Genomic DNA, 25,251 nt, shown 5'->3' on the forward strand with positions numbered 1-25,251 from the left:
AGCTGCGTTAAGTTTCAAGAAAGAAACAGTTGGTACAGAGTGTAAATATATTCACAGCTCCAGTAGGATCCACTGACCCAAATGTTCCTTTGTGTTGTCTGGGCTGGAGACCAGAAGGGCAAACACGCTCTGAGCGAAAGTCCGGAACGCATTGTTTACTTTTCCTTCAGAGCAACCTGTCCGCCTGTCCTCACCCCTGGATGTAAGTTTATTTAAAGTTCCCATCCCCTGAGTCACATCACCTCCTTTGCTGTTTCACTCATTCTTCCCCAGCATCGTCTTGTTTTGGAATTCCTGTACATGACAGGTTCCAAGTGAACTAGTAGTCCAGTCTATGGCAAGTCCACACTCAGGAGTCATCCCCACGGGGACTTTCCTGTCTAATAAATGGGAGGGCCAAGGATCACAGTATCTGCTTGTTTCCAAACTCAATATTTGCACCCATTATATTGTAAAAATAAATGAATGAATAAATAATGGCGTGTAGTTGGTATGAACAAGCGGTTATGACTTTAATGATTTTACTTATTTATTAGTTCAGTTTTACATGTAAAGAATTCTAAATTTAAATTTGTACGCTTTGGTTTCCTCTGATATGTTTCTCTATTTTCCCTACACATTTTGTATTTCCTTACAATTTATGAATTTCATTATGGACACTAATTAGTACAGCATTCGCACATTGTCTAAAATAGTAATTTCTTTTATTGTTATTCACTGCAGTGCAGCGACTGTACCGTCTAGTGATCACAGGACGTCATTTGATGAAATGGAATAATTTAGTTGGCTGGTTTTTCAGGACCCTGGATACCAATTCATTTCTTTGTCAGAGATTCTTCTTTTTAGGAAATTCTGCTATTGATCTTGAGGCTACAAAACCAATCAGCCTGTTATTATGTACCGCTGTGTTCAGGGCATTGCTGTGTACAAGCTCTGGGCGTGTTGTGAAAACTCATAAACACTCCCTTAGAAGGTGAATGTGTGGTGTGTGTGTGTGTGTGTGTGTGTGCAGAGAGGGAGGAGCAGGGTAGGTGTTGGATCTTGGGGCAAACGATGGCCATGCTGCTTTTGGTATATCTGCAGCTCAGGAAGGGGTGTAAGGCATGCATGCATTTGTTGGCATACTTTGCAAGAAGTCAGGACAGTTATATCCTGTTGTTAAGGTAATAGGTGTGTGTTAGTTTTACGATATTAGAATAACTAATTTTTAAGAAAAAATTCTTGGGAAAAATGATGGTATATTTTTTATTCACTTTGCCTCTTTCTCTTTTCATTGTTTTATTTATTTTTTCCTTTGGAAAACTTCACTATGATAGTCTTTTCTGCTGTCTGTTAACCTGTGAGGTGCAAAGTTTGCTCTTTCTGCCAATTCTGAAACCAGATGCAAGTTCTAGGAGTTCCCAAAATGACCCTCAGGTTTGATAACTCGACAGAAGGACTCAGTGAGCTCACTGAAAGCTGCTATACTCACAGTCACATTTGTCACTGGAAAGGATACAAATGAGAACCAGCTGAAGGAAGAGGCACAGAGGGGAGACCCCGAGATTGGTCCGAACTCAGAGCTTCCAGGCGTCTTGTCCTCATTGAGTCATGGACAGTGTCACCTCCTCCCACCCATGACTTCTGACATATGCACAGCTTACTGCCAACCTGGGAAGCTCATCTGAGCCTCTGTGTCCAGAGATTTTATCGACATTTCATTACATAAGCATCATGGATTGAATCATTGCCCCATATGGTTGAACTAAGTCTTTACCTGCCCCTGTCCCTGTAGGTTAGACTGAAACCATGTTGCCTCAAGGCACCCCACTTGAGCAATCTGCTGAATATAAACGATTAGGTGTGGTCCCAGGGGCCCACGGTGAATAACAGACACTCCCACCACTCAGCAAATCCCAAGAGTTTAAAGGTCATCTCCTAGGAGCTAGACTAGTCTTGGAAATCACATTTCTTACTGAATATTTTTGAATGTGGCTCAGCCATCCTACTTGTGTTTCTGTCCTATTGGATCACATGTTGCTGCACTAAAGAAGAAATCACATCACTTCTTATTTAAGAAACTCACCCCTCCGCCTGCCGATGCAGGGGACACGGGTTCGTGCCCCGGTCCGGGAAGATCCCACATGCCGCGGAGCGGCTAGGCCTGTGAGCCATGGCCACTGAGCCTGCGCGTCCAGAGCCTGTGCTCCGCAACGGGAGAGGCCACAACAGTAAGCGGCCCGCGTACCGCAAAAAAAAAAAAGAAACTCACCCCTTAGTTGTACTTCATGTATTTGACTTAATGAGGGAAGGTATATTCATAAGATACATCACTCAAACTTTGGTAAAACATATATAGTGATCAGAAATATTATCCCAAATATCATTTTAGGGGAGTAAACAGTCTGAATATTGGTAATACTTTAATATTTTTGCTTAATACTTCAAGTCATAATTGCAGTGTTTTGAATCTTACTGAGAGAGTTATGTATAGCAACAGCAAGTCTTTTTTTTAATGTTTGCATTCCTAAACATCACAATATTCTCTTCCCTTATTCCCATTTTTACTCATCTTTTAAAATATATATTATTCTAAAAATAAAGAGAAATGTTAGAGACAGAGAAAAGAAACTCTTGCAATGACATGATCATCATTACTTAACTTTATATAGCACGTTACTTTTTAACATCTTTTAGCAAAGGCTAATTGTAGCCATCTTGAAAGTGGCTGACTTAAGTACAAATCTAAAAGAAAAAAGAAATGTGGAAATGCAATTTTAGAAAATTAACTCCAGTGTAGTTTTAATTTGCATTATGTGTATGGGCTTGGGTGGATGTATGCAAATATATGAAAGTTGAAGTATGACTGCCAAAATCTATTTGGTATATCAAATATAAAAGGAAAGGGGAGGGGGAGGGGTGGAGATAGAAAACAGAAAAACTTCGACTTTATTTAGTACAGTTCATTGCTTTTCAAATGAAAAAAGGTAAAATTCAGGGAGGTCAGCAAATTATTCAAGATTGGCACTACTTAGCTATCATCTGTAGCTAAGTGTAATGATATACATCTTTCTACAAAAAAAAACAGGGCCCAGTACTTGAAAATGTATTGGTTTTCACATGAATGGATTACCGATTCACTTGCATGATTTTCCAGGTCTGATGATGTCTGGGGATATTTTGTATGTATTATGGCCCAAATATTTTTTTTCTATAACCCAGGAAGATCCGTGTCTGATGGTTTTTTCTGTGCATCCAGGTGTGACTCTGGAGTCGGACTCTTGCCTTGACCCGGGGATCCCTGTGAATGGGCATCGGCACGGCAGTCACTTTGGCATCCAGTCCACAGTGACCTTCAGCTGCAATCCAGGCTATACACTGAGTGACGACGAGCCCCTGGTCTGTGAGCGGAACCACCAGTGGAGCCATGCATTGCCCAGCTGTGACGGTAGGTGGAGCTCAGCACAGCAGCAAACCCGGAAGACGTGCATAGCAATTCTTTAAACAGTCTGGGTGGCATGTGTTTCGTGGGGTGTTAGGATATGACTGAAATGGGCCTTCTATTTGAAAGCTTGTACACCTTAAAAATATGGCCATTTAGCATGTGAAGTTTACCTGGCAAATCTTCTCTATGAAGCAGAGCTTCTGTTTAGAAATGAAGAACATAAATTATGGGCTGGCCTTCAGTTTCATCCCCAGACACTCAAGCTTGTAGAGCTTAGTGATGCACACATCTTACCCACGGTGTTTATTGAAGACCACGTGAGACAGCATCATGAGTATGCATGTTCCACCCTGTCAGACCTGATTTTCCTGTGAACCGGTCCAGGCATCAGACAACTTGCTGCAGCTCTGCACACCTAGACTGTGTTGCCTCTGACTCTTCCCTATGGCAGAGCTCTTCCCCAGGGGTGTGGGAAGTCTTTCCTCTGAAGATCCCCCCGAGTGGTTTTGTGTGTGTGTGTGTGTGTGTATGTGTGTGTGTGAGATACCACCCACTTCCCCTGTCTGCACAGATCTGCTTTTGGAAATCTCAAAATGAATAACATTCTTGTTGATTGTGTGTTACTGTATTATGCAGCTTTACACTATGCAGTTTATAGTTATAATAGCAAGATGGACGAATATGTTACTTGTGATCATTTGCGACAGTGTCAGGGATTTTGCCTTTGGCCATGAAGAATATACATATATAAATATATATAAAATATATCTGTTTTATATATATAATAGATATACATTCTTATATATATTTCCATATAAATATTATATATATTTCCATTTCCATTACTTTTTATAGACTTTAGGCATTTCCACTCAAAGATGATATATTGATATATTCATGAAAAACCTTGACTTCTTCAAAATGATTCACCAAAAATAACAGGGTTTAATGGGACAATTATGCTTGGCTACAGACCACTCAAGACCTTTGACCTTTGTCACCAGAGTATTAACCCAAACAATAACTGGTACTTTGGGAGAAAGACTGCAAAGTGCAGGTGGAGAGCACACGGTGGTTGGAGGGTGTCTCAAGAAGAATGAAGAATCCACAAAACCAGTAGAGTAGAACACTGTCCTCTGGGCAGAAGCAGATGCAGGTTGAGCTCTCCATCTATGGGGCCAGCATATCAGAAGCCACAGAAGGAGATGCAACCTGACGTGAAGCATTAGCTATGCGAGGCAAGGGGTGAGCCCTGCTGGGGAGGGACCCCTAGGTGCCATGTGCCTGCTTTTACTTTCCTTAATAGAGATCTGAAAGAGTTCCAGTTTTGTGCAGAAGATAAGCTGAGACATTTTTCTTTTCCTGCCATTGGTTATAACTCTACTGTATCAACTCCAGTATTTGCCTAGGGAGAATGTTGTAAGAACCCAAATAATTGTCATATTATGTTGACACCACTTTTCTATTTACCAATCTCAAATGAGCTGTTAATATAGAAATATGTATTGTAGCAGGGCAGCCTGTAGAAATGTAGAGGATTGTCAAAAGGTATATTCCTTACTACTCAGCCATAAAAAAGAGTGCAATATTGCCATTTGCAGCAACATCGGTGGATCTAGAGACTGTCATACTAAATGAAGTAAGTCAGGCAGAGAAAGAAAATATCATATCACTTATATGTGGAATCTTAAAAATTGATACAAATCAACTTTACAAAACAGAAACAGACTCACAGACATAGAAAACAAACTTATAGTTACCAAAGGGAAAAGGGGAGGGGAAGGGATAAATTAGGAGTATGGGATTAACAGATACACACCACTATATATAAAATAGATAAAAAACAAGGGGAAGGATTTACTGTATAGCATAGAGAACTATATTCAATATCTTGCAATAAATCATAATGGAAAAAGAATCTGAAGCTATACACCTGAAACTAACACAGTATTGTAAATCAACTATAGTTAAATCAAAACATATTTTAAAAGGTATATTCCTAATTCCCCTTATATTCAATTCAATATTTCAATGAAAGAAAGTGGCAGAAATTGCCCAGGTGTACATAGGTGCATAACTACAACATGGACCACAAGCACCTTGGCCCCACGTTTGCCGTACATGAGGATGTATCAGAGCCAACTGCTTCCTTCAAAGCAGGTGAAAAGGGATGAAGACTTGGAGACAGTAGTTATGAGTAAATTATTCTAGGAAGATGTGTCTCCTTATTTGCATTCTTTTTTATATTAGACCTTAAATAAACTCTAAAATAATATATCACCTTAACAAATATATAGAGAACCATAATATAAATGAATCTGCCTATAGAAAATATCATACTTAATAGTAAACTATTACAAAAAGTCCCATGAAATTCAAGAACAGAACAACTTTCTCAGTATCAGAAATGTTATTTGACATTGCCCAGAAGATCTTAACTAAGACAATAATTTAAGAAAATTATATGAATGATAAATGTTAGAAAGAGAATATAACCATTAGCAATAATAAGGGTTCAGTATGTGACTACATTCAGGATAAACATAAATCAGTAGATTTCCACAAAGAACATAACATATTAGAAGTATAATAAAATACATATATAGAAAATAAAACCCTAAAAACTGCCAGGAATATATCTAACAAGAAATATGAAGGCTTATATTTTTTAAAAATTAGAAAGTTACAATATAATACAAAAGAATAACCTAGAAATGGAAATACATATTATGTTTCTACATGGGAAGAATGAAATTTAAATGTACAGATTTTCTACAAATAGAGTTTAAAGTTCAATCAAATCTAATTAAAATTAATTTGGGTTTTTTGTAGAAATTTATAGACATTTAAAAATTAATCCAGAAGGGTAAAGGCTGCAAACAGCTAAGAAATACATATTTTTAAGAAAGATAAGGAAGGGCTACACCACCTAGTATCAAAGAATACTGAAAATTAATGATTGATTAAAACAATATGAAATCAGTGCAGAAATACAGAAACAGATTAATGATACAGCATAGGGATCCTAGTAACATATCTGTGCCCATATAGAAACTTAATTTATGAAAATTATTCCAAATCAGTGAGAGGGGATGACATATTTAATAAATAATGTTGGTCAAATGGGATATCTGAGTGGGGTTTAAAATGTTAAAAAAGTAAATCAAAGTTACACATTAAAGATAGAAACAAAGATTCAAAACTTCAAATCATTATGTGACAATTAGTCAAATATTATTAAGACAACCTTTTATTGAATATTTATTTATTTACACAAATATAAGCTCAGTGAGTTTTCCCACAAGAAACACATCTGTATAAGATCAAGACCACACAGATCAGTAGATGAACGTGACCAGCACCCCAGGAGTCCCCTCCCAGTCACTGCCCTACAAAGGCTACTGCTCCCTTGATCCTCTAAAGATTCTATGTAAAGGAAATCATACAGGATGTGTACTTTGCTGTGTCCCGCTTCTTCCACTCAGTCATGCACTTGTGACATCATCCAAGTCATGACATTTAGCTGCACTTCCTTCATTCTCGTCATCTATGTTTTATTGTATAAATATACCACCATGTTTTTTTATTCCATGATACTCTGTATGAAATTTGAGTTATTTTGAGCACCCTTTCATGCTTTTTTGGCCAAGGGTATATCCTCCTCCGCGAAACACTTGTTTTTTCCTCCTATTTATACTGGGTCACATACCTTTTTCTTATTGAATTGTAACATTGTTTGTATATTTGGAGACCACTCCTTTGTTGGATCGACGCATTGTGAATGTTTTCTCTCACTCTGTCTCTGTCTTCCTCCTCTTCTCGATCTCTGTTTTTAAATTTTTAAAATCTTTTTATTGGGGTGTAGTTGCTTTACAATGTTGTGTTAGTTTCTGCTGTACAGCAAAGTGAATCAGTTATATGTATACACGTATCCCCTCTTTTTTGGATTTCCTTCCCATTTAGGTCACCACAGAGCATTAAGTAGAGTTCCCTGTGCTATATATAGCAGGTTCTCATTAGTTATCTATTTTATACATATTACTGTATATATGTCAATCCCTATCTCCCAATTTATCCCACCTCCCCTTTCCCCCCTTGGTGTCCATACATTTGTTCCCTATGTCTGTGTCTCTATTTCTGCCTTGCAAACAGGTTCATCTGTACCGTTTTTCTAGATTACACATATATGCATTAATATACGATATTTGTTTTTCTCTCTCTGACTTACTTCCCTCTGTATGACAGTCTCTAAGTTATGACCCAGCAATCCCACTACTGGGCATATAACCTGAGAAAACCATAATTCAAAAAGACACATGTGCCCGAATGTTCATTGCAACACTATTTACAGTATAGCCAGGTCATGGAAGCAACCTAAATGTCCATTGACAGATGAATAGATAAAGAAGATATGGTACATATATACAGTGGAATATTAGCCATAAAAAGGAATGAAATTGGGTCATTGGTAGAGACGTAGATGGATCTTGGTCTCTTTTTGATGAATAGAATGTTTTCATTTTAAAATAGTCTAATTGTTCAGTGAATTCATTGGTGGTTGGTGCTTTACAGGTAGTGTTTAAGAAGCCTTGCTACCTGCAGCGTCATAATGATATTCTATTGTTTTCTTTCAGAAAACTTTAAAACTTTTAAAGCTTTGTTGAGATATAATTAAAATTCTATAAACTGCCTGTTTAATGTTAAAAATTTAATATGTTCTGAGGTATGTATACATCAATGAAACCATCACTGTGATTACGAACGTTTTCATTACCCCTGAAAGCAAACACTAATTTATTTTAAATTTCAAATATATACTTTAAATCCATCTAATTTTTTGTTAAGTTAATACATAGTGTCTAGATCCATTTTTTTTCCCCAGTAGGGCTTTCCAATTGAGACAGTGTTATTTATTGGAAAGATCATACTGTCTCTTCTCTGATGTACTATTTTGTCACACGAGTGACTATATAAGCATGAGTCATTGGTTTTGTCCTTTTGTTTGTTCCTTGAGAAATTTTACTTTTTAATTCTTGGAAAACCTTCTAAAGAAATATAGAAATAATAAAAAACATTTACACTTCACTATATACAAATTAAAAGTTCCATTAAAATTTTTAAAAGGTAAAAGAAAAGGGTCAGATTACGGAAAATAATTGCACTGTCCATGTAATATGATTCTAAATAACTGTGTCCTGTAAATGAATGGGAGAAGAACAACAACACAAACAAAGCAAGAGGTCTATGGGGGAAACACACACATAGGCGATTCACAGAAGTACACAAAAGGTCAAAAAATGGTTTAAAATATGCCCATTCTGACTAGGAATCAGGAAAATGCAAATAAAACACAATAGTTTTCCTCCCTTGTTGCATCTGCAAAAAAAGTAGAAAGGTCATATTACTCTATTACTATATCATTGTGGGATTAGGGATCTGCATGTTCATTATACACTATTACTAGGAAACTTAAACAATAACACTCTTTGAAGGAAAGAAAAAGCAAGTCACAGAACAATGTGTGTCATGTATATGAGCATGTACACATAGGTAATTACAGACACACTCACAGTATATGCATAGAAAGTGACTGGAAATAGATATTCTAAAGTTATAACTGTAATGCTTTCCTTTGGGGAGATTAGTAGGCTATCGGGGAGAATGAAGAGAGACTTCTTTAGCTCTCCATTTTATGGTGTTATTTGAATTCTTATTACCTGTTTTATTTTTGTATTAGAACTCTAATAATAAAAAAGTAAATACAGTTCATGCTTATGACTACTAGAGAGTGTCAGAAGGCTACTAGCTACTGGACTAATGAAAAATTTGTAAAACTCGAGAATGTCATAAATATCAGTACTATACCAAAATATTTACTCCTTATTTAGACTTCTTTATTAACAACAGTTGTACTAAGAACACTAAGTATGGTAAGGGCCTAACCCTTAAAATACTTCAGTGTTATTCACACATAACTGAACATAAATCAATATATCACTTAATCCAAAATTTGTGATAAGTTAATCATATGACTAATTCTATTGAAATATTTACATTATATACAAACGCATGGCTTCGTTGGATGTTATTGTGCAGTTTTAATTGTTCTTTTTGGACTAGAGCTAAAAATGGAATTTAGAAGTAGAGCACATATCAGCTGCTCTCTTTTTTACAACTTGAATTTGAGGTAGGCCAGTTGAGCATCTACTAAAATGAGGCTTCTCCAGTGATTTTCATTGCAAACTCTTCAGCCTGAGCTGGAGAGATTGAAAATGTAAAGTCCTCTGATCATGACTCCACCACTCTACAGAGGTGGGAAATGGCACCTAGTTCATCACAGAAGACACACCAGTCATCAAATTAGGTAGATTCTTGATTTGGTGAAGAAAACTGACAGGTAAAGTGAGAGTCTTATCCTGACCCATCTGAGATTTTTCATTTTGACTTTGAATGGATTCTTCTCAAACGAGAACAACATATACATGTTAAAATACTCTGTGTGTATTCTTGATTTAACACTGGCAACTTACTTCGTTTAAATATTTTAATAGCTATCCAAGATTATTTTCTACTTCCGTCTAGCCAGCAACCTGGGTGTTTCATTACCTGAGTCATCCTCATCCGCCGAGGCCAGGTTGCCCTCAGCCTTCACCAGAATTCTTCTGGAATTGCTCCAAGTCGCCAGCACTACTAACTTTCCTGACATCCATTTCTCCTTATTTGCAGTTCCATAAAGTTTAACTTTAAAATGTATAATATAATCTAATCATATATAGTCGTAGTTCATTTGGACTGCTGTAACCACATGCTACAGACTGAGACGCTTATAAACAACAGAATTTATCTCTCACTGTTGTGGATGGTGGTACTCCAAGTTCAGGGTGCCAGCATGATTGACTTTTTGGAGGGCCCTTCTTGGGTTGCAGACAGCCATCTTCTCAGTGAGTCATCTCATGGTGGAAGGGGCAGGGAAGCTCTGTGGGGCCTCTTTTATCAGGGTACTGATCCCATTAATGAGAGTTCAGCCCTCATGACCTGATCACATCAGAGGCCCCACCCCTGATACCATCACATCAGACTTTTTGATTTCAATGTGAGTTTCGAGGATACAAGCATTCAGACCATAGTATATACATATATACACATGCACATTTAATCATTTGATACAGTCTTCTCAGTTTAAATTCAAGCTCCTAGAGAATAGGAATTGAAGAACTCATCTAAAATACAAGCCTTGGGCTGGGATTCCAGTGATGAGTAGAAGTTCCCAAAGTAGCCAACATGCAAAGAAGCATTCTAGGCAGAGGAAATGAGCAAACTCACCTGAGTTGATTGACATGGAACATTCTGCAAACTCCTGCAGGGTTAGTGAAGGAGAGTGAATGGAAATGAAAAGAATGATCAAAAGGAAATTATCTAGGAGAAATGGTGTGGCAACAGACTGCAAAGGGCCTTCTGTGCTTTGCAGATATCTGAGATGCTGTTTGTTTTCCATAGAAAATGCATTTTATCTTGTGCATTTTATCTATTGTTGTCTCCCAGTTTAAATTTATGTAAATTTGGAGTTTAACCTCTCTAATGAGATTGGTAACATAAACTATTTGCTTTGCTTATGCTTCATTGGAACCTATCTCAGCTAATAATAAATGTTTGATAAAAAGCTATTAATAAATCTGCAAACTTTGGGAGATTTTAGAGTTTGATACGAGAGTTTTAGTCAGTCACGGTTGACTGTTTTCATTTCACCTTAAGAACTGTTATTGTTGCCTTTGCAAATCGTAAGCAATCTCTTAAACTCCATGGGTTTTTATTGTGACAAATGATACATCAATAGCATATTTAAACCTTTAAAAATTCATAGCTCTCAGAAAGGAAAGAAGAAAGCAGAATTATAATATTTCATATTACCCTGGAAAAAGGTAAACTCTATCAATATCTCTTACATCATAGCATTGCTGCATTTTTTTCTATTTATGCTTTAGATACTCAGGGTTTGAAGAAGCAAAGTGAACATTGCAATAAATTGACCTCCTTTTATTTGGTGAAAAACAAATGCAAGGAAAACTTTGGAAAAATTTCTTCATTAAATAAATATTTTTGTAAACTCTTTACCCTTTCCACAAGTATTTATTGGAAAACTACTGTATTTGTAGGCACACAGTTGACAAGTTCATAATCTATTAGAATAGACAGAAGAAAGACTTATTTTTTAAGTCATCCAATGAAGTAAATGCTTTATTAGACTCAGGAAAAATGATTGAGAATAAAGAGATAAAAAATTTGGAATCTTGAAAGGCTTTGAAGGCAGCTTTCCTGATGCATCTTTAATAGTAAGGTTGAAAGGAAAGAAAAGATTGAAAGTGAAGAAATAGTAAGAATCAGGCATAAAGGCATAAAGAGGGCCTGGAGGATTTGGAGGATAGAAATGTATTTGCTGAGAGTAGATGCTGATCAAAGGTAGTTCAGAGGCCTTTCATGCTAGTCCTGTGAGCACGGCCCCAATTCTGTGGGTGAGAGATTTGAGACTGCCCTGTTCTGTGTTCCTACAGGGGGGCCCCAGGGGTTTCTTTGAGGTGGAACTGAGGACAGTGGCAGGGCTGAACAGCTCTGATTATCCCCGTCTGTTATTGTAGGGTTCCCTGTAAGAGTTCTTTTGAGGAAAGGATTCCAGTATAAATGAATGAATGAATAAAATCAATGACTTCTGTAGGGCATGGGGAGTCCACGAATAATTTGAAATGGAAAGTAACCCCATTAAGTTTTTGCTTTAAGTAGAACTTTATAGTAGTTTAAGGAAGTAATGGGGAAAGAGAAAAGAAACAAATCCGACAGTGTACCGACTGTATGCTTTCTCGTGTTAATCTCTTCAAGGAAGAGACAAGAGTAAGGGAGCAGGAAATCAGACAAAAATGACCCGAAACACGCCAGTTACAGGGCGTTCCACAAGTGGGGAGCGGTTGGAGGCGTCATCGTGGAGATGCGGCTGGTGGCGGGGGGAAGGGACCCAAGGGTGTCATTCTGAGATACTTAGCCAGCTGTCTGTAATTCCGCTGCGTTTGAGAAGGAAGTCAGGGCCGGAAACGTGAGTCTGCAAGCCGCCAGGTGTCCGGTTAGAGCAGGTGGCGCAGGGCAGCCAGTGTTTTCCAGGGAGAGAAGAGTCCGCCACGCCTGGGCCGTCCGCCACGCCTGGGCCCTCCGTCCGCACCGCCGCCTCCGCGTGCAGGAGCCTCAGCTCCTGCCTCCTCCAGTCCAGGCGACGCGGACGCTTACAAACAAGCATTAAAGCCACGTTGTTGGTTCTTTGAAGCAATGACTGCCCTGTTTGCAGACTTGAATTCATTGGAAGACTTTGTGCAGGATCCGAGACGGTGCCGGGGCAGGATGGGAATGATAGAAGTTGATAACTACAGAATCCATAGTGCGAGGGCTGTACTTAACAGACCACTAGGAACCCAAGGACCTTACAGTAAATTGGCAGCCACTGCCCTGTCACAGAGCAAACTGTTAACACTGGGCTGACTCTGACCGTCTACCTTCCCTCCATCCTTTCATGGCTTACTCAGTGTTCATCATCCTGGGAGTGAACAACTGCGGGGCCGTGTGTCCATCACTTTGCTGCTTCGCCAGCCTCACCGTACTCTCATCACCTAGACTGCCTTTGAGTTTAGAGAACAAGATTTTGTTCTTAGAATAAGTCATTCTTCGCTATATTTTTATAAATTATTTGCCTTGCCCACTAGAAAGTAAACTTTTGCAAAACAGGACTTGTCTGTCTTTCATAAGAATATCCCAGGTTTTAGTCTTTTTATCTACACCTGCATTCACAGTGTTGAGATGATGTCATCTTTCTACCCCTCGGTCAGACCTCTCTCATGGGATTGAGACTTGTGTATCCAATTGCAACACCAACCATTCTACATGGATGTCTAGTAGGCCTCGAGCTCGTGTATCCAAAACTGAACTGATATACTTTCAAAACCTGATTCTCCCAAAGTTGTTCTGCATCTTCAGTTTTTCACACTTAGCCTTAAAACTTCACATTCATCCCCAAATCTTCCTTTTTCTTCATGGCACCCACATCTCACTGACAAGAAAATCCTATTGGCTCTACCTTCCAAATATGGCCAGGTTCTGACCACTTCCCACCACCTCTGCTGCTGACGTTCTGGTCCAGAATCTTGTCTGTTTCACTCTCTGCCGCCCAACCACATCCTCACACAGCAGCCTAGCGCTCAGGCTGAAGTCCGAGTTGGCCCGAGTCATCCTCTGTGCAGGAGCCTCGGGTGGTCCTTCATCTCACTGAGACACATGCCAAGGCCTGGACGGGATCTGCCCCTTTAAACCTGGCTCCCCTGAGCCCTCCATCCTTCCCCTCCCAGACCCGTCGCCATCCCCCCAACCCAGCAGCCCACTCTAGCTCTGGGCCTTTGTCTTTGCTGTTTCCTCTCCCCCCAAGTTTTTTCCCAGATTATCAAGTACTTCCTTCTTCTGTCTCAAGTCCTTCTTCGCAGGCCACTTCCTCAGTAAGGCTTCCCCCCGACCCCATTTATGCTGCCCCCAACTCCACACCCATCTTAGAATATCCCATTCTTCTTTCCTTCTTAGATTTCTCCTCTGGCATGCATCATCTTCCAACATGGTATAGACTCAGCTCTTCATATTATATTCTCTCTTCTTCAACTGGAATGTATACTCTGCCAGGGCAGAGACTTTTGTCCATTTTGCTCATAAATGGTGCTCAGTAACTATTTGTGAATAAACTAATTTTAAATGCTATGTTAATGTTACCATTTCCATAAGAAGATGAATCAATGTAATTTTAAGATGTGAACACTTTAAACTGTTAAATTATTCTAGAACTCATTTTGAAAGTTTCTATTTTGCTAATTTTTACCTAGCTCTTTCCATTTGGTTTGCATATTCAAAGATATTATCTGTTTCCTTAAAATTACACACTGACTGAGGATGATGAGAAAAATCACGTCTTCTACAAATTAGCTAATTCTTTTGCAAGTATTATTCGTGGACCTAGCTTTTATGACACACGGTTCAGGATGTTCATATTGCAACAGACCCTTGAACGATGCAGGGGTTAGGGGCCCAGAGGACCTGGAGACTGAATCACAGCTGAACCTGAGTCACCTTTCCTACCCCCAGCCTCCCCCTGTACTGATTCCATCAGCTTTGATTCCTTTTTCAGTTCAGCTCTAACATTCTGAAAAGCTTGATAGGACTTAAGATATGAAAGAAAAGACAAACATCCACTATTCAAATGTTTGCAAAATTAAGGCATATAGAATTTATTCAAATTTTAAATTATTGATATATTAAAGCTCTAATAATAATTATCATTAGCTAACGCCTTGGGTATTTGTTACATATGGGGCCCTGTAAATTGTGTTCTACAAAGGCAATCATTATAAACACCTACCGTAAGAGATGGCTTTTAACACTATTTTCACTTTCAAGATAAGACACCTGTAAAGGAGGGAGGGCAAACCACTTGCCAAAGATCACAGAGCCAGAGACGCATCAGCATCTGAACACATTGCTTTCTGACATCAGGGTCTGAGCACTTAAACCTCCATATTGCACTGATTCCCTAAATATCGTGACTTTCCCCTTCGAGTGATTATGTATAACTTTCTTTTTCTTCCTTCAAAAATGAGTCTCTGAGGCATATTGAAAAGGGCATATATTGATGTGAAGGATTTAAACTTAATGAAATGCTACTGAGAAGACCAGCAGCTCTAGAGAAATGGAATCAATAAGGTATAGATAGAGATGCAGATATAGATATAGGTATATAGATAGATTTATTATAAGGAAGTGACTCACGTGATTATAGAGGCTTTCAAGTCCCAGATCTGTAGTTAGCCAGTTGGGTCCCAGGGAGGCCAATGGTGTAAATTCCAGTTTGAAGTTCAGCAGCCTTAAAACTCAGAATGAGCTGATGCTTCAATTCTAGTCTGAAGATAGGAATGAAGATGATGTCCCAGTTTGAAAGCCATCAGGCAAGATGTGTTCCATCTTAGTTTTGAGATGTTCAGCCTTTCTGACCTCTTCAGGCCTTCAGCCTGTTGGACGAGGCCCACCCCCACTGGGGAGGGCAACCTGCTCTACTCAGTCCACCTGTTCCAGTGTTCATCTCATCCAGGAGCATCCTCACAGACATACCCAGAATAATGTCGGATCAAACGTCTGGGCATCCTGTGGCCCAGTCAGGTTGACACATAAAATTAACTGCCACAGGAGGGTTCTTCTTCAGCTGTTTTACCTTAGCCTGTCTGATTTTTCCAGGTTTTGTACTGTTTAGGACACTGTATATCAACTGGCATATTTCACGTAAAATAAAGTTGTTGTTCCATTTTATTTTACATGGAGGTGATCTTAAATATTCTTTTAGTCTTTGTGTAAATTAAATGGCACTTTAAAAGTATTTTATATAGCAATCATTGTGAAACTTTAATACTACAATGATATTTCCTTATTATTTTAAGCCCTCTGTGGAGGATACATCCATGGAAAGAGTGGAACAGTTCTTTCTCCTGGGTTTCCAGATTTTTACCCAAACTCTCTAAACTGTACATGGACCATTGAGGTATCTCATGGAAAGGGTAAGGATATTACATAGATTTCAAATATACAAAATAACTAGATACAAACATGGGAAGAAAGAAAGAAATATTCATGTGTGAACAAATAAGATAACTAATTTCCTCATGTATATTTTGATTGCTAATTTTGATTTTTAATAAGATTTTAGAAGAAAAATGGTCTTTAAATTATTGGTGCTTTCAAGCAGAAGTAGATTTCTTGTTTTATTCTGTATTGGTCAGATGACTTGAATTTATGCTTGTGAACATAAGCTTGAAAATTAGGTGTAATGGTAAGGAAAAGAGGCATGCATTAAATAAAATATGACTAGTGCTTAAATAAAGGGAAATAAGAAATTATCTAAGCTTCTCATTTCTATGATAAATCTAGGATACATTTTTATACTTGGCTTGTGTTCTAAGTGTACCCAGTATTAGTACATATAATGAATAATTTATCTTCACATAATCCAGTGTTGATTTATGGAGTAGATTTCATTATCCTCATTTTATAAACAAGTGGAGTGAAAACCAGAAACATTTGAATTTTGTGTAAGAAATACAGTTTATAGACATTGGATTTGGGACTATAGTCTGAGTCTTTTTCGTATGAGTAAACTTGTCATTTTCAAGAAGATAATTTGGAATTTTTCTCACATAAACATTATGTAGATTTTGTCTTTCCACTTAAATTTGAGCTCAACTTAATGTTAGATTGACATGTTTTATTATATACACTGTCTTACACTCCACCATCATGAATACATGTTAAGAAAAACTTGGCCTTGAAGGAAATTAAGAATAAACAAATAATGAGCAACCAAGGTTTTGTCATCATGAAAATATTTGTATTAAAAAGGACCTAGTCATGGTTAAATTTATTCATTATGTATAGGAATTCAGAAATAATACTTTGTGGGTATAGTTACAATGAGAACACATGCACAAGGGATCACATAAAACTATCATTTCAAAATGGTCTTTGCTCACTTGTGTAAGTTTCAGTATTAGACCTCCAAGCCTAGATTTTCTAAAGGACACGTGTTTACTATAAATGGGAAAGTGATCTCATCCTTCGCTCCTCAGGGGCAAATGCTTTCCCTAAGTGTGTGCAAACAGTGCATTATGACCCTCCTGCCGAGTTTTATTATGCATTTATATCTGGACCTGTTGATACAGCTGTCTCTGTATCCCTGTGTATAACCTTTATCTGTATCTGTACTTACATATGCTGAAGCATTTGTTTTTTCTGTTTATTCCTTCTTCTACCCATTCTCTGTATTTTTCTTTTAAACTTCAAAATTAAGGTTGCATTTTAAGATTTTCTTTTGATTCAAGACTTTTATGTCTCTAAGCCCAGAAGGAATTCTTTTCCCCAACTGTTAACTCTGCCAATGCCCCCCTTTACCCCCCTCTCTCCCTCTCTCTGTCTCTCTCTCAGCTCTCTCTTTCTGTCTCTCTCTCTGTGTCTTTCTCACTACCTCCATCTCTCTGTCTCTCAGGGGTTCAGATGATCTTCCACACCTTCCACCTGGAGAGCTCCCATGACTACTTACTCATCACAGAGGACGGGAGTTTCTCGGAGCCAGTGGCCAGGCTCACAGGGTCGGTGCTGCCCCACACCATTAAGGCAGGTTTGTTTGGAAACTTCACCGCCCAGCTTCGGTTTATATCAGACTTTTCCATTTCCTACGAGGGCTTCAATATCACGTTTTCAGGTATGTTGGGGTCTTCTCTGGCAATACTTGTACTGTTTGTGTGAGCGAGTGTGTGTGTGTGTGTGTGTGTGTGTGTGTGTGTGTGTGTGTATGTTTACACGTAAACGGCCGACCATTGAGAAGCTCTAGTTGGGTGGAGGAGGAGTTGAGATGCAAGGGCAGCAGCCTGGCGTCCACAAGACACCATGCCTCACATTGACTGTAAATTCTCATCCCCCCAAATTTGCTAATATCACTATTTCTTCAGTCTCTCTTGTTATCAGTTCTATCAAAATCTCTGAGGAAGCTGTCCTTGTTGGGAGACATACTCAGAATCAGCTGTGGTCTGATTATTTTGAATCCTACCTTCCAGGAGATGCCATACTTGTACTGAGAACCACCTTTAGAGTGAAAAAGAGTATGAACAATGCAGTCGAGGATGAGCTTCTTGTTGACTTTAATGCCATCATACATGGCAGCAAAATGATACTCCAAAATTAAGAAACATTTTCACTTTTAATTATAAAACATAGATAATATTTGTGAGGGATTTATGTTGTTTCAGGCATTATTTGTATGGGTTAAATTGTTTAATTTGAATGATGCTAAGAATGGTATTAAGATATTTCTTTCTTAATTCCATGACTCCCAGCACACAGCTACAAGCTACAAGGAGTCTTTTGATTACAAAAGTCAGAGTGCAACTCTGAAGCTGACTCCTTTCGTAAACTCCCTAAAAAACAAGCAAGCAAACAACAGAAACAACAAAACACACTTTTCTGGGTCTTTGTAGCTCTTTGGGGCAGTTTTAAAATATTTTTAAATATTAAGACTAAACTGGCATCACTTTTTGAACATGCAGAACAATTCATTTGGTCACAGCCAGTAGAAGACAATCTATAAAGCTTACACAAGGAATCACTTTCATCAAGATTGTGTCACACACATGCTCAGTCTTTTTAAAGACAAAATACACCTTTGATTGCAAAGCTGATTCCAAAGGAAACGTATTCTTTAGATATGCTAAAGGAATCATTTCATCTGAAGGCACGTTGCCTTGAAATGGGCTGTGAACAATTGCCAGTGACGCTAACACAATGGAGTTTATTCTTTGTGCCCAAATAAGTAACCACTTTATTATGCAATTGAAGCATTTACCCTTTTGGAGACTGTTCTGATATCTGTACAAAATCAGTATGCTGCTATATCCGGATTTTTTTCCTTGTTAGTCCTGTTTATTTCTGTCTTTTCTAGAAGGTTTATTAAAGGGTCATTTCTCAGTTATGTCTCCCAGTCAGTGTCGCCGTAGACACTAATGGAAATATGGGGGGAAAGGGCTCCTTATTCAAGTATGTTTAGGTCGAGCCGTCCACCCTCCCTGGTCTATCTTGAGTGTCCGCTACTGACAACTCTCTGTGTACACTTACTATTCCAGCCTTTCTTCTCCATGCCTCCTATGATACTACTTTTTGGAGTTTTTTTGTTTTGTTTTTTGTTTTTGCGGTACGCGGGCCTCTCACTGTTGTGGCCTCTCCTGTGTGGAGCACAGGCTCCGGACGCGCAGGCTCAGCGGCCATGGCTCACGGGCCCAGCCGCTCCATGGCATGTGGGATCTTCCCGGACCGGGGCACGAACCCGTGTGCCCTGCATCGGCAGGCGGACTCTCAACCACTGCGCCGCCAGGGAAGCCCTGATACTACTTTTTGAATGCCAACTTTCTGTGAATTCACATAGTTTCCTGGTCATTCTCTTCAAAAGATGAGAATCTGGACAACTTAGTGCCTTTACAGATGTGGTTTCCTCTTCATTCAAAACCCTTCTTCAGGGACTTCCCTGGTGGCATAGTGGATAAGACTCCACACTCCCAATGCAGGGGGCTCAAGTTTGATCCCTGGTCAGGGAACTAGATCCCACATGCGTGCTGCAACTAAGAGTTCACATGCCACAACTAAGGAGCCCGCCTGCCGCAACTAAGACCCCACGCAACCAAATAAATAAATAAAATATTAAGAAAACGAACCCTTTTTCATTCCTCACCCGGCAAAGCTGCATGCAGATCAAGCACTGCCTGTTGCTCACAGTCGTCTCCTCTTCCTTGAGCAGAATTGTGTTCCTCCTGCCTTCCCGTAACACTGTTTATATACCAAAATTGTGTGTCTTCCAACTTTATCTTTCCATATTTGTATCCTTCCTGTGTCTTCTCCCGTTGTTGCACCATCAGTGCCTGGGAAAGAGTACAGAGTGCTCATTCTTTTATTTAGTTATTTATTTTTAATTCAGTGAGTGTTTGCTGAGCACCTACAAGGTACCAAGAATTATTCTAGGCCCTGGAGACACAGTAGGGAATAAAACAAAGGGCCTGCCTTCATAGAGCCTGTAATCCAGTAGGGGAGATAGTAACAGGGGATGCTATCAGAAAGAATAAAACAGTGAAGGAGTTAAAAGATGCTGACGTGTAGAGAATTGCCACGGTAGGTCTATCTGATAAGCTGACGCTTGATTTCAAAGAAGTCAAAGAGCAGGCCAGGCTGCTATAGGGGACGTGGTCCTCAGAAGACGCAAGAGCAGCAGTGGGAGTGTGCGGGCAAGTTTAGGGTTAAAGAATGAGGTCGCTGTGGTCAGAGCCCGGTAATTGAGAAGGTCATATAAGTACCTTGGCCGTGAATTGTGTTATGCAAAGCCATTGGAGGGATTTGAACAGGGATGGACATGATCTGACCGTTTTCAAAACTCATTCTAAGTAACATCCAACGTTAACACAGGATCTTAGGTAAGATGCTGTTACACAGTAAGCCCCACAGGAGACAGCAGAAGCTGAGGCTGCGGGGTTGGTGCTGGAGTGAAGTGGACCAGGTCAGCTGGGATTGAATGTGTCTGAAATACAGACAGGGGTCAAGGTCTTCGTCTCTGTGAATGAGGATGCCACACTTCACGTGGCAAACACGGGGACTGAAGCAGGTTTGGGAGGAAAAATATAAAATTTTGCTTTGGGAAATTGTAGGTATATATCCAAGAGGGGTTGTCAAGAGTCTTGAGTTCACAGAGAGGGTCAAGTCAGGAAAAAAATAATTGAAGTTCATCAATAAATAGACAAAATTTAAAGACGTGGGGCTGGGTAAGCTGGGAAATGAGTGTAGCTGCACAGAAAGAAGGTACTAGGTTTTGGCTGGGGCAGGACATTTTGGTGCAAAGATGAGGACTATTCAAATCATGGACTGAGAAGGTGGGACCCTGAGCTAGGAGGAGAGAAGGGATTACCCTCCAAGGAGGAAGAGGGCTTCCACTGTGTAAGTAGGAGGCAAGGCTTGGTGAGCGGGCTCACAGGGGGAGGCCGCGGTGGCTCTGGTCTGGAAGCGAGCCCGCTGGCAGGTGGAGAGGGACTGGGAAGAGGTGCCGTGGAAATAGAACGTGGAGCGCCTCTGAGGAGCTGGTGCCGGAGTTGCCCCACCAGGCGTGGCGGCTGTGGTCGTCGTGAGGTCATGAGAGTGGTTTTTATTCGGTGGATTGCTGTGTCGCATTCTTATAATGGGCCCTGGAACACATGTCTGTGTGCTCATGGGAATGAGACTAGAGAATTGATGAAGAAAAATAGAGTAAGTTCTAAGAACAAAATCTTTGAGTCAGGGAACTTGGAATCCTGAGGGCAATACATTTTTCTTCTGCTGGATGCCTAACTGGAAACGTATGCTGTGCAAATACACACTGTGTAATAGCCCATAAGTGACAATTGACACAAGAGGACCTTTATGTGACCTTGTGTGGGAGGGTGGAACTAATCCACACCTCTAATCTCACGGTGTTGGATCAGGCTTCCTATTTCAGTAGGTATTTTTCAGAGGACATCAGTCAAAATATGAAATAAAAATATACACAAAGAACCATACGATTACAGTGTTTTTCTCTATAATACAATAGATCTAGCACAAATAATAGCAAACTGTTCTCTTATTTGGCAAGAGTTTTCAATTGCTTTTAAAGAAATGACAGCAAAGATGTGATTCGAGTTGAGAGTATACAGTCTATCAGGAGGAGAATGACTTCTGTCAGATGAAGATAAAGTTCCCTGGATTGTGACAGCTTTATTTTACTATTTCCTAGAAAGTCTACCATTATGTTTTGGTATGACAAATAAATATTTGTTGAGTTGAATTGAATGATATTACCTTTTTTTTTTCCTTGCTGGGTCATACTAAAAATAGGTCAAATTAATGAGTATATCTCCAGAGTGGTGAGAGTAGTTTGAATATGTTAGGGATCCAGAATAGAGTTTTTACCTAAATGAAAAACGGGAGAAAGACAATGTAGAAAGCGTGGAGCTCAGATGTTGACCAATAAGTTGGGTGAGATGAGGGAAAAACTGGAGCAGAGATTTCCTCTTCATACAGGGTTGGGATGCCAGTGATGAAACTTGTGGATGATGGGAATAGAAAAGATGGATTAAAATTGAGAAATATTGGGGGAGATGATGGTTTGGATTTAATATGTTCCTTGAGAATACAGAATCCACACTTTAGAGTCAGAACTTGAAAGATAGTAGTTGGAAATCAGAAAGCAAAGGCAGTATCTTTTCAGATGAACTAGCACAGTTTCCCCACCACCATAGGAAAAACTTTCGTCTCCCACTCATTGCAATAATGCTCATCCTTTAATTGACGCTTTAACCTCTTTGAAGCTCTTTCCACCATTCAAACCCCTAATGGTGGCCCACTGTTTGATCCTGTTTGACTAAACACTGGGCATTACACGCTGAGAACACAGCAAGAAGGATCAGCAACACACTGAATGATGACCCATGAGACCCATGACAACCAGAGTGCAGTTGTACCCATATATAGAGATTTGAAAGAGTTGGTACTAAAGAATGAGACAAATACAAAATGCTGTTATTAGTACTGTTATTTTGGACATTTAATCCCCAAATGCAGCAATACACCAGACATTATTCTTTTTTTTCTTTTAAACTAAATTTAGCACTTTCTTCCTGGGTAGTTTACAGAAATTTCTAGCAGGATCCAGAATATTTTTCATTACGCATCAATAAAACATGGTTTATAAATTGAAAAATAGACGGGAAAAGGTTTTGCTGTTCCATGCTGAGGTGTATTTTAGGGGTGAAATTGGTTATGATAATCTCTCCGCCCTGTGAAAAAACCCTGTGATACTGCTTTTAGTTTGTCCTCCATTGGGTCTTGTTTATCCAAAGCACCGTTAAGAGGACAGTAACTGATTTTAGCAATTAGGCGTATCACTAAAATAATTTCATACTGTTAAAGTGACAGTTTTGAGTGGATCATGTTATTATAATGTTATACATTTATTTTAAAAAATACTATATTCCATTTGTCATGAGAAAACTCACAGTACAAAGGAAGACAACCCATATGACAGTTACAGCAGAGCCTGGGGGGGGGAATATATATATATGTTTATTTTTTGAGTAATAGCACCTTTTTATTCTTGCTAAATAATTTTTGAGTGTTTAGCCGGGTTCCCACGAGTGCACTCTGTCTCTTCATGTCTCAGAATATGATCTCGAGCCTTGTGACGATCCTGGCGTCCCTGCCTTCAGCAGGAGAATCGGTTTTCACTTCGGAGTTGGAGACTCTCTGACGTTTTCGTGCTTCCCAGGTTATCGCTTAGAAGGCGCAACCAGGCTCACGTGCCTGGGCGGGGGTCGTCGTGTATGGAGCGCATCTCTGCCAAGGTGTGTGGGTAGGTGGTCACGTGCTTTCATTTCATTCCCCCGGGGGGCAGGGCGGTGCGGTCAGCGGTCAGCGTGCAGGAACCTGCCGGGAAGGGAGGACAGGAGGCCTGCACGGGGCGGGCGCTCCGCTCCCCGGGGAAGCGGAGGAGGGGCCTCTCTGGGCGCGCGCGCGCGCGCACACACACACACACACACACACACACACACACACACACACACACACACACACACACACACACACACACACACACACACACACACACACACACACACACACACACACACACTATACCTGGGACAAAAGACAAAATAAAAGCTAGAAGCCATGCTGTATTAACATAACCTTTGACAATTCTGTTGCTTAAAAGCAGTGGTATCACCTGGTATAATGATGGGGACAATTTAAAATACTCGTTTTGTTGTTTTTTTACACTTTAACTCTGATTAGATGATCGTGCATACTCTCGCAAAGTGGGCATTGTAGACATTTTAATGCTGAATTGGCTTTTTCACAGTATTCTTGAAGAATTCAAGAGGTCATTCCAGAGAGTAATAGGAATCTTTATTTAGGTACTTGAAACTAGGCACTGTGCTAAGACGGAATTAAGATGCCCATTCAGTGGGGTATATTTATTGTTAATCTGAACCTGTGCTGCTGTAGGGAGTTCCTCAAATCTTGGTGGCTCAGTTTAACTATGGAATCTTGGCCACAGGTCTAGAGGGTCTGGTCATCAGCCCCAGAGGCAATATCTGGTAACTGTCACTTGGCCACATTGCTCATCATGTAAAGGGCGTACAAGCTGTCCTTTAAAGTCACAGAAACTGGCTAATGTAGCATTATGACATTTGTCTAGTGATGAACCATGGACCCCCTTAATTGTGAGCCTTCTGAGTCCTTGAGGCACCTGTGATCTTACCAGCTGATAAACTAGAGGCAGGTGGGAAAGTTGTGAAAATAAGATTTCATAACCCATAGAAATGCTAAGTTGTTAACTTAGTAAACCAGATTTTTCTAATGCACAGAATATCTTCAATTATTTAGGAATATTATGTGGTTCAAAAGTTAATATACTGTCTTTTTGTGTTCCAGTGTGCCATAGATAGTAGGATAGTGAGGACTTCATTATAGAAAAATTACACAAGTGAACACAAATCAAATCATCTTTATCTCTTGCCAGGGCACATATCTGATCTTTCTATGATGTGGTTTTCTCCTAAAACAGTAGTTCTCACTTTTTTTTTTTTTAGTTATGATTTTTATTTGAGATTTGGATGCCAATTTTGAACACTATCTCAAGAAAAAAAGATACAATATTTTCTAGATGATCCTAGATGTTCCCAGAGTTGCCTAGAATCCATATGCCCCAAATTGGAAATTACTGAGCAAGATAGTGTGAAATCTGGGGGAAAAACTCCCAACTCAATGAAGTCAAAGCCTTAATCCACGTATGTAACATTGTCTATTGATTATAATATTCCATTTGCATTATTCTATTATTTTGTCTAGATTCATTATCTTTACACTCTTAGTCTTGTTATTTGGGGTTTTACACTGTTGCCTAAAGTATAAAATGAGGAGTAACTGGGGTTGAAATAATGTTTATTGAGCACTGATTCTAGACCAGCACTGCTCTGAGCTCTCTCCATGTGTTTTCTTATTTAATCCCCCAGACACCTCTATGAAGTAAGCACTATTATTGTCAGTTCCATTCTACAGATGGGAACACTGAGGCACAAAGAACTTAAGGTCTTTGCCCACCGGCACACAGCCGGCAAGATTCCAACACAGGGCACCTAAAACCAGGCCTTTCAGCCCTGCTTTGCACTGAG

The 25,251-nt window shown here is 39.5% G+C and overlaps 1 protein-coding gene across 1 annotated transcript in view; it reads left to right on the plus strand.

The window, feature by feature from the left end:
- Nucleotides 1–25,251, plus strand: part of CSMD1 (CUB and Sushi multiple domains 1) — a gene marked incomplete at its 3' end in the record, with an annotated part of 1,744,596 nt that overhangs the window by 1,433,435 nt on the left and 285,910 nt on the right. Inside the window, exons 18-21 of the mRNA XM_082863948.1 lie at nt 3,239–3,427; nt 15,925–16,041; nt 17,523–17,738; nt 23,241–23,429. Coding sequence (XP_082720074.1) covers nt 3,239–3,427; nt 15,925–16,041; nt 17,523–17,738; nt 23,241–23,429 — 711 coding nt within the window. The remainder of the gene's footprint in view (nt 1–3,238; nt 3,428–15,924; nt 16,042–17,522; nt 17,739–23,240; nt 23,430–25,251) is intronic.

The sequence above is a fragment of the Leucopleurus acutus genome (assembly GCF_964270905.1).
Source record: "Leucopleurus acutus genome assembly, chromosome: 21".
NCBI classification, from domain to species: domain Eukaryota; kingdom Metazoa; phylum Chordata; class Mammalia; order Artiodactyla; family Delphinidae; genus Leucopleurus; species Leucopleurus acutus.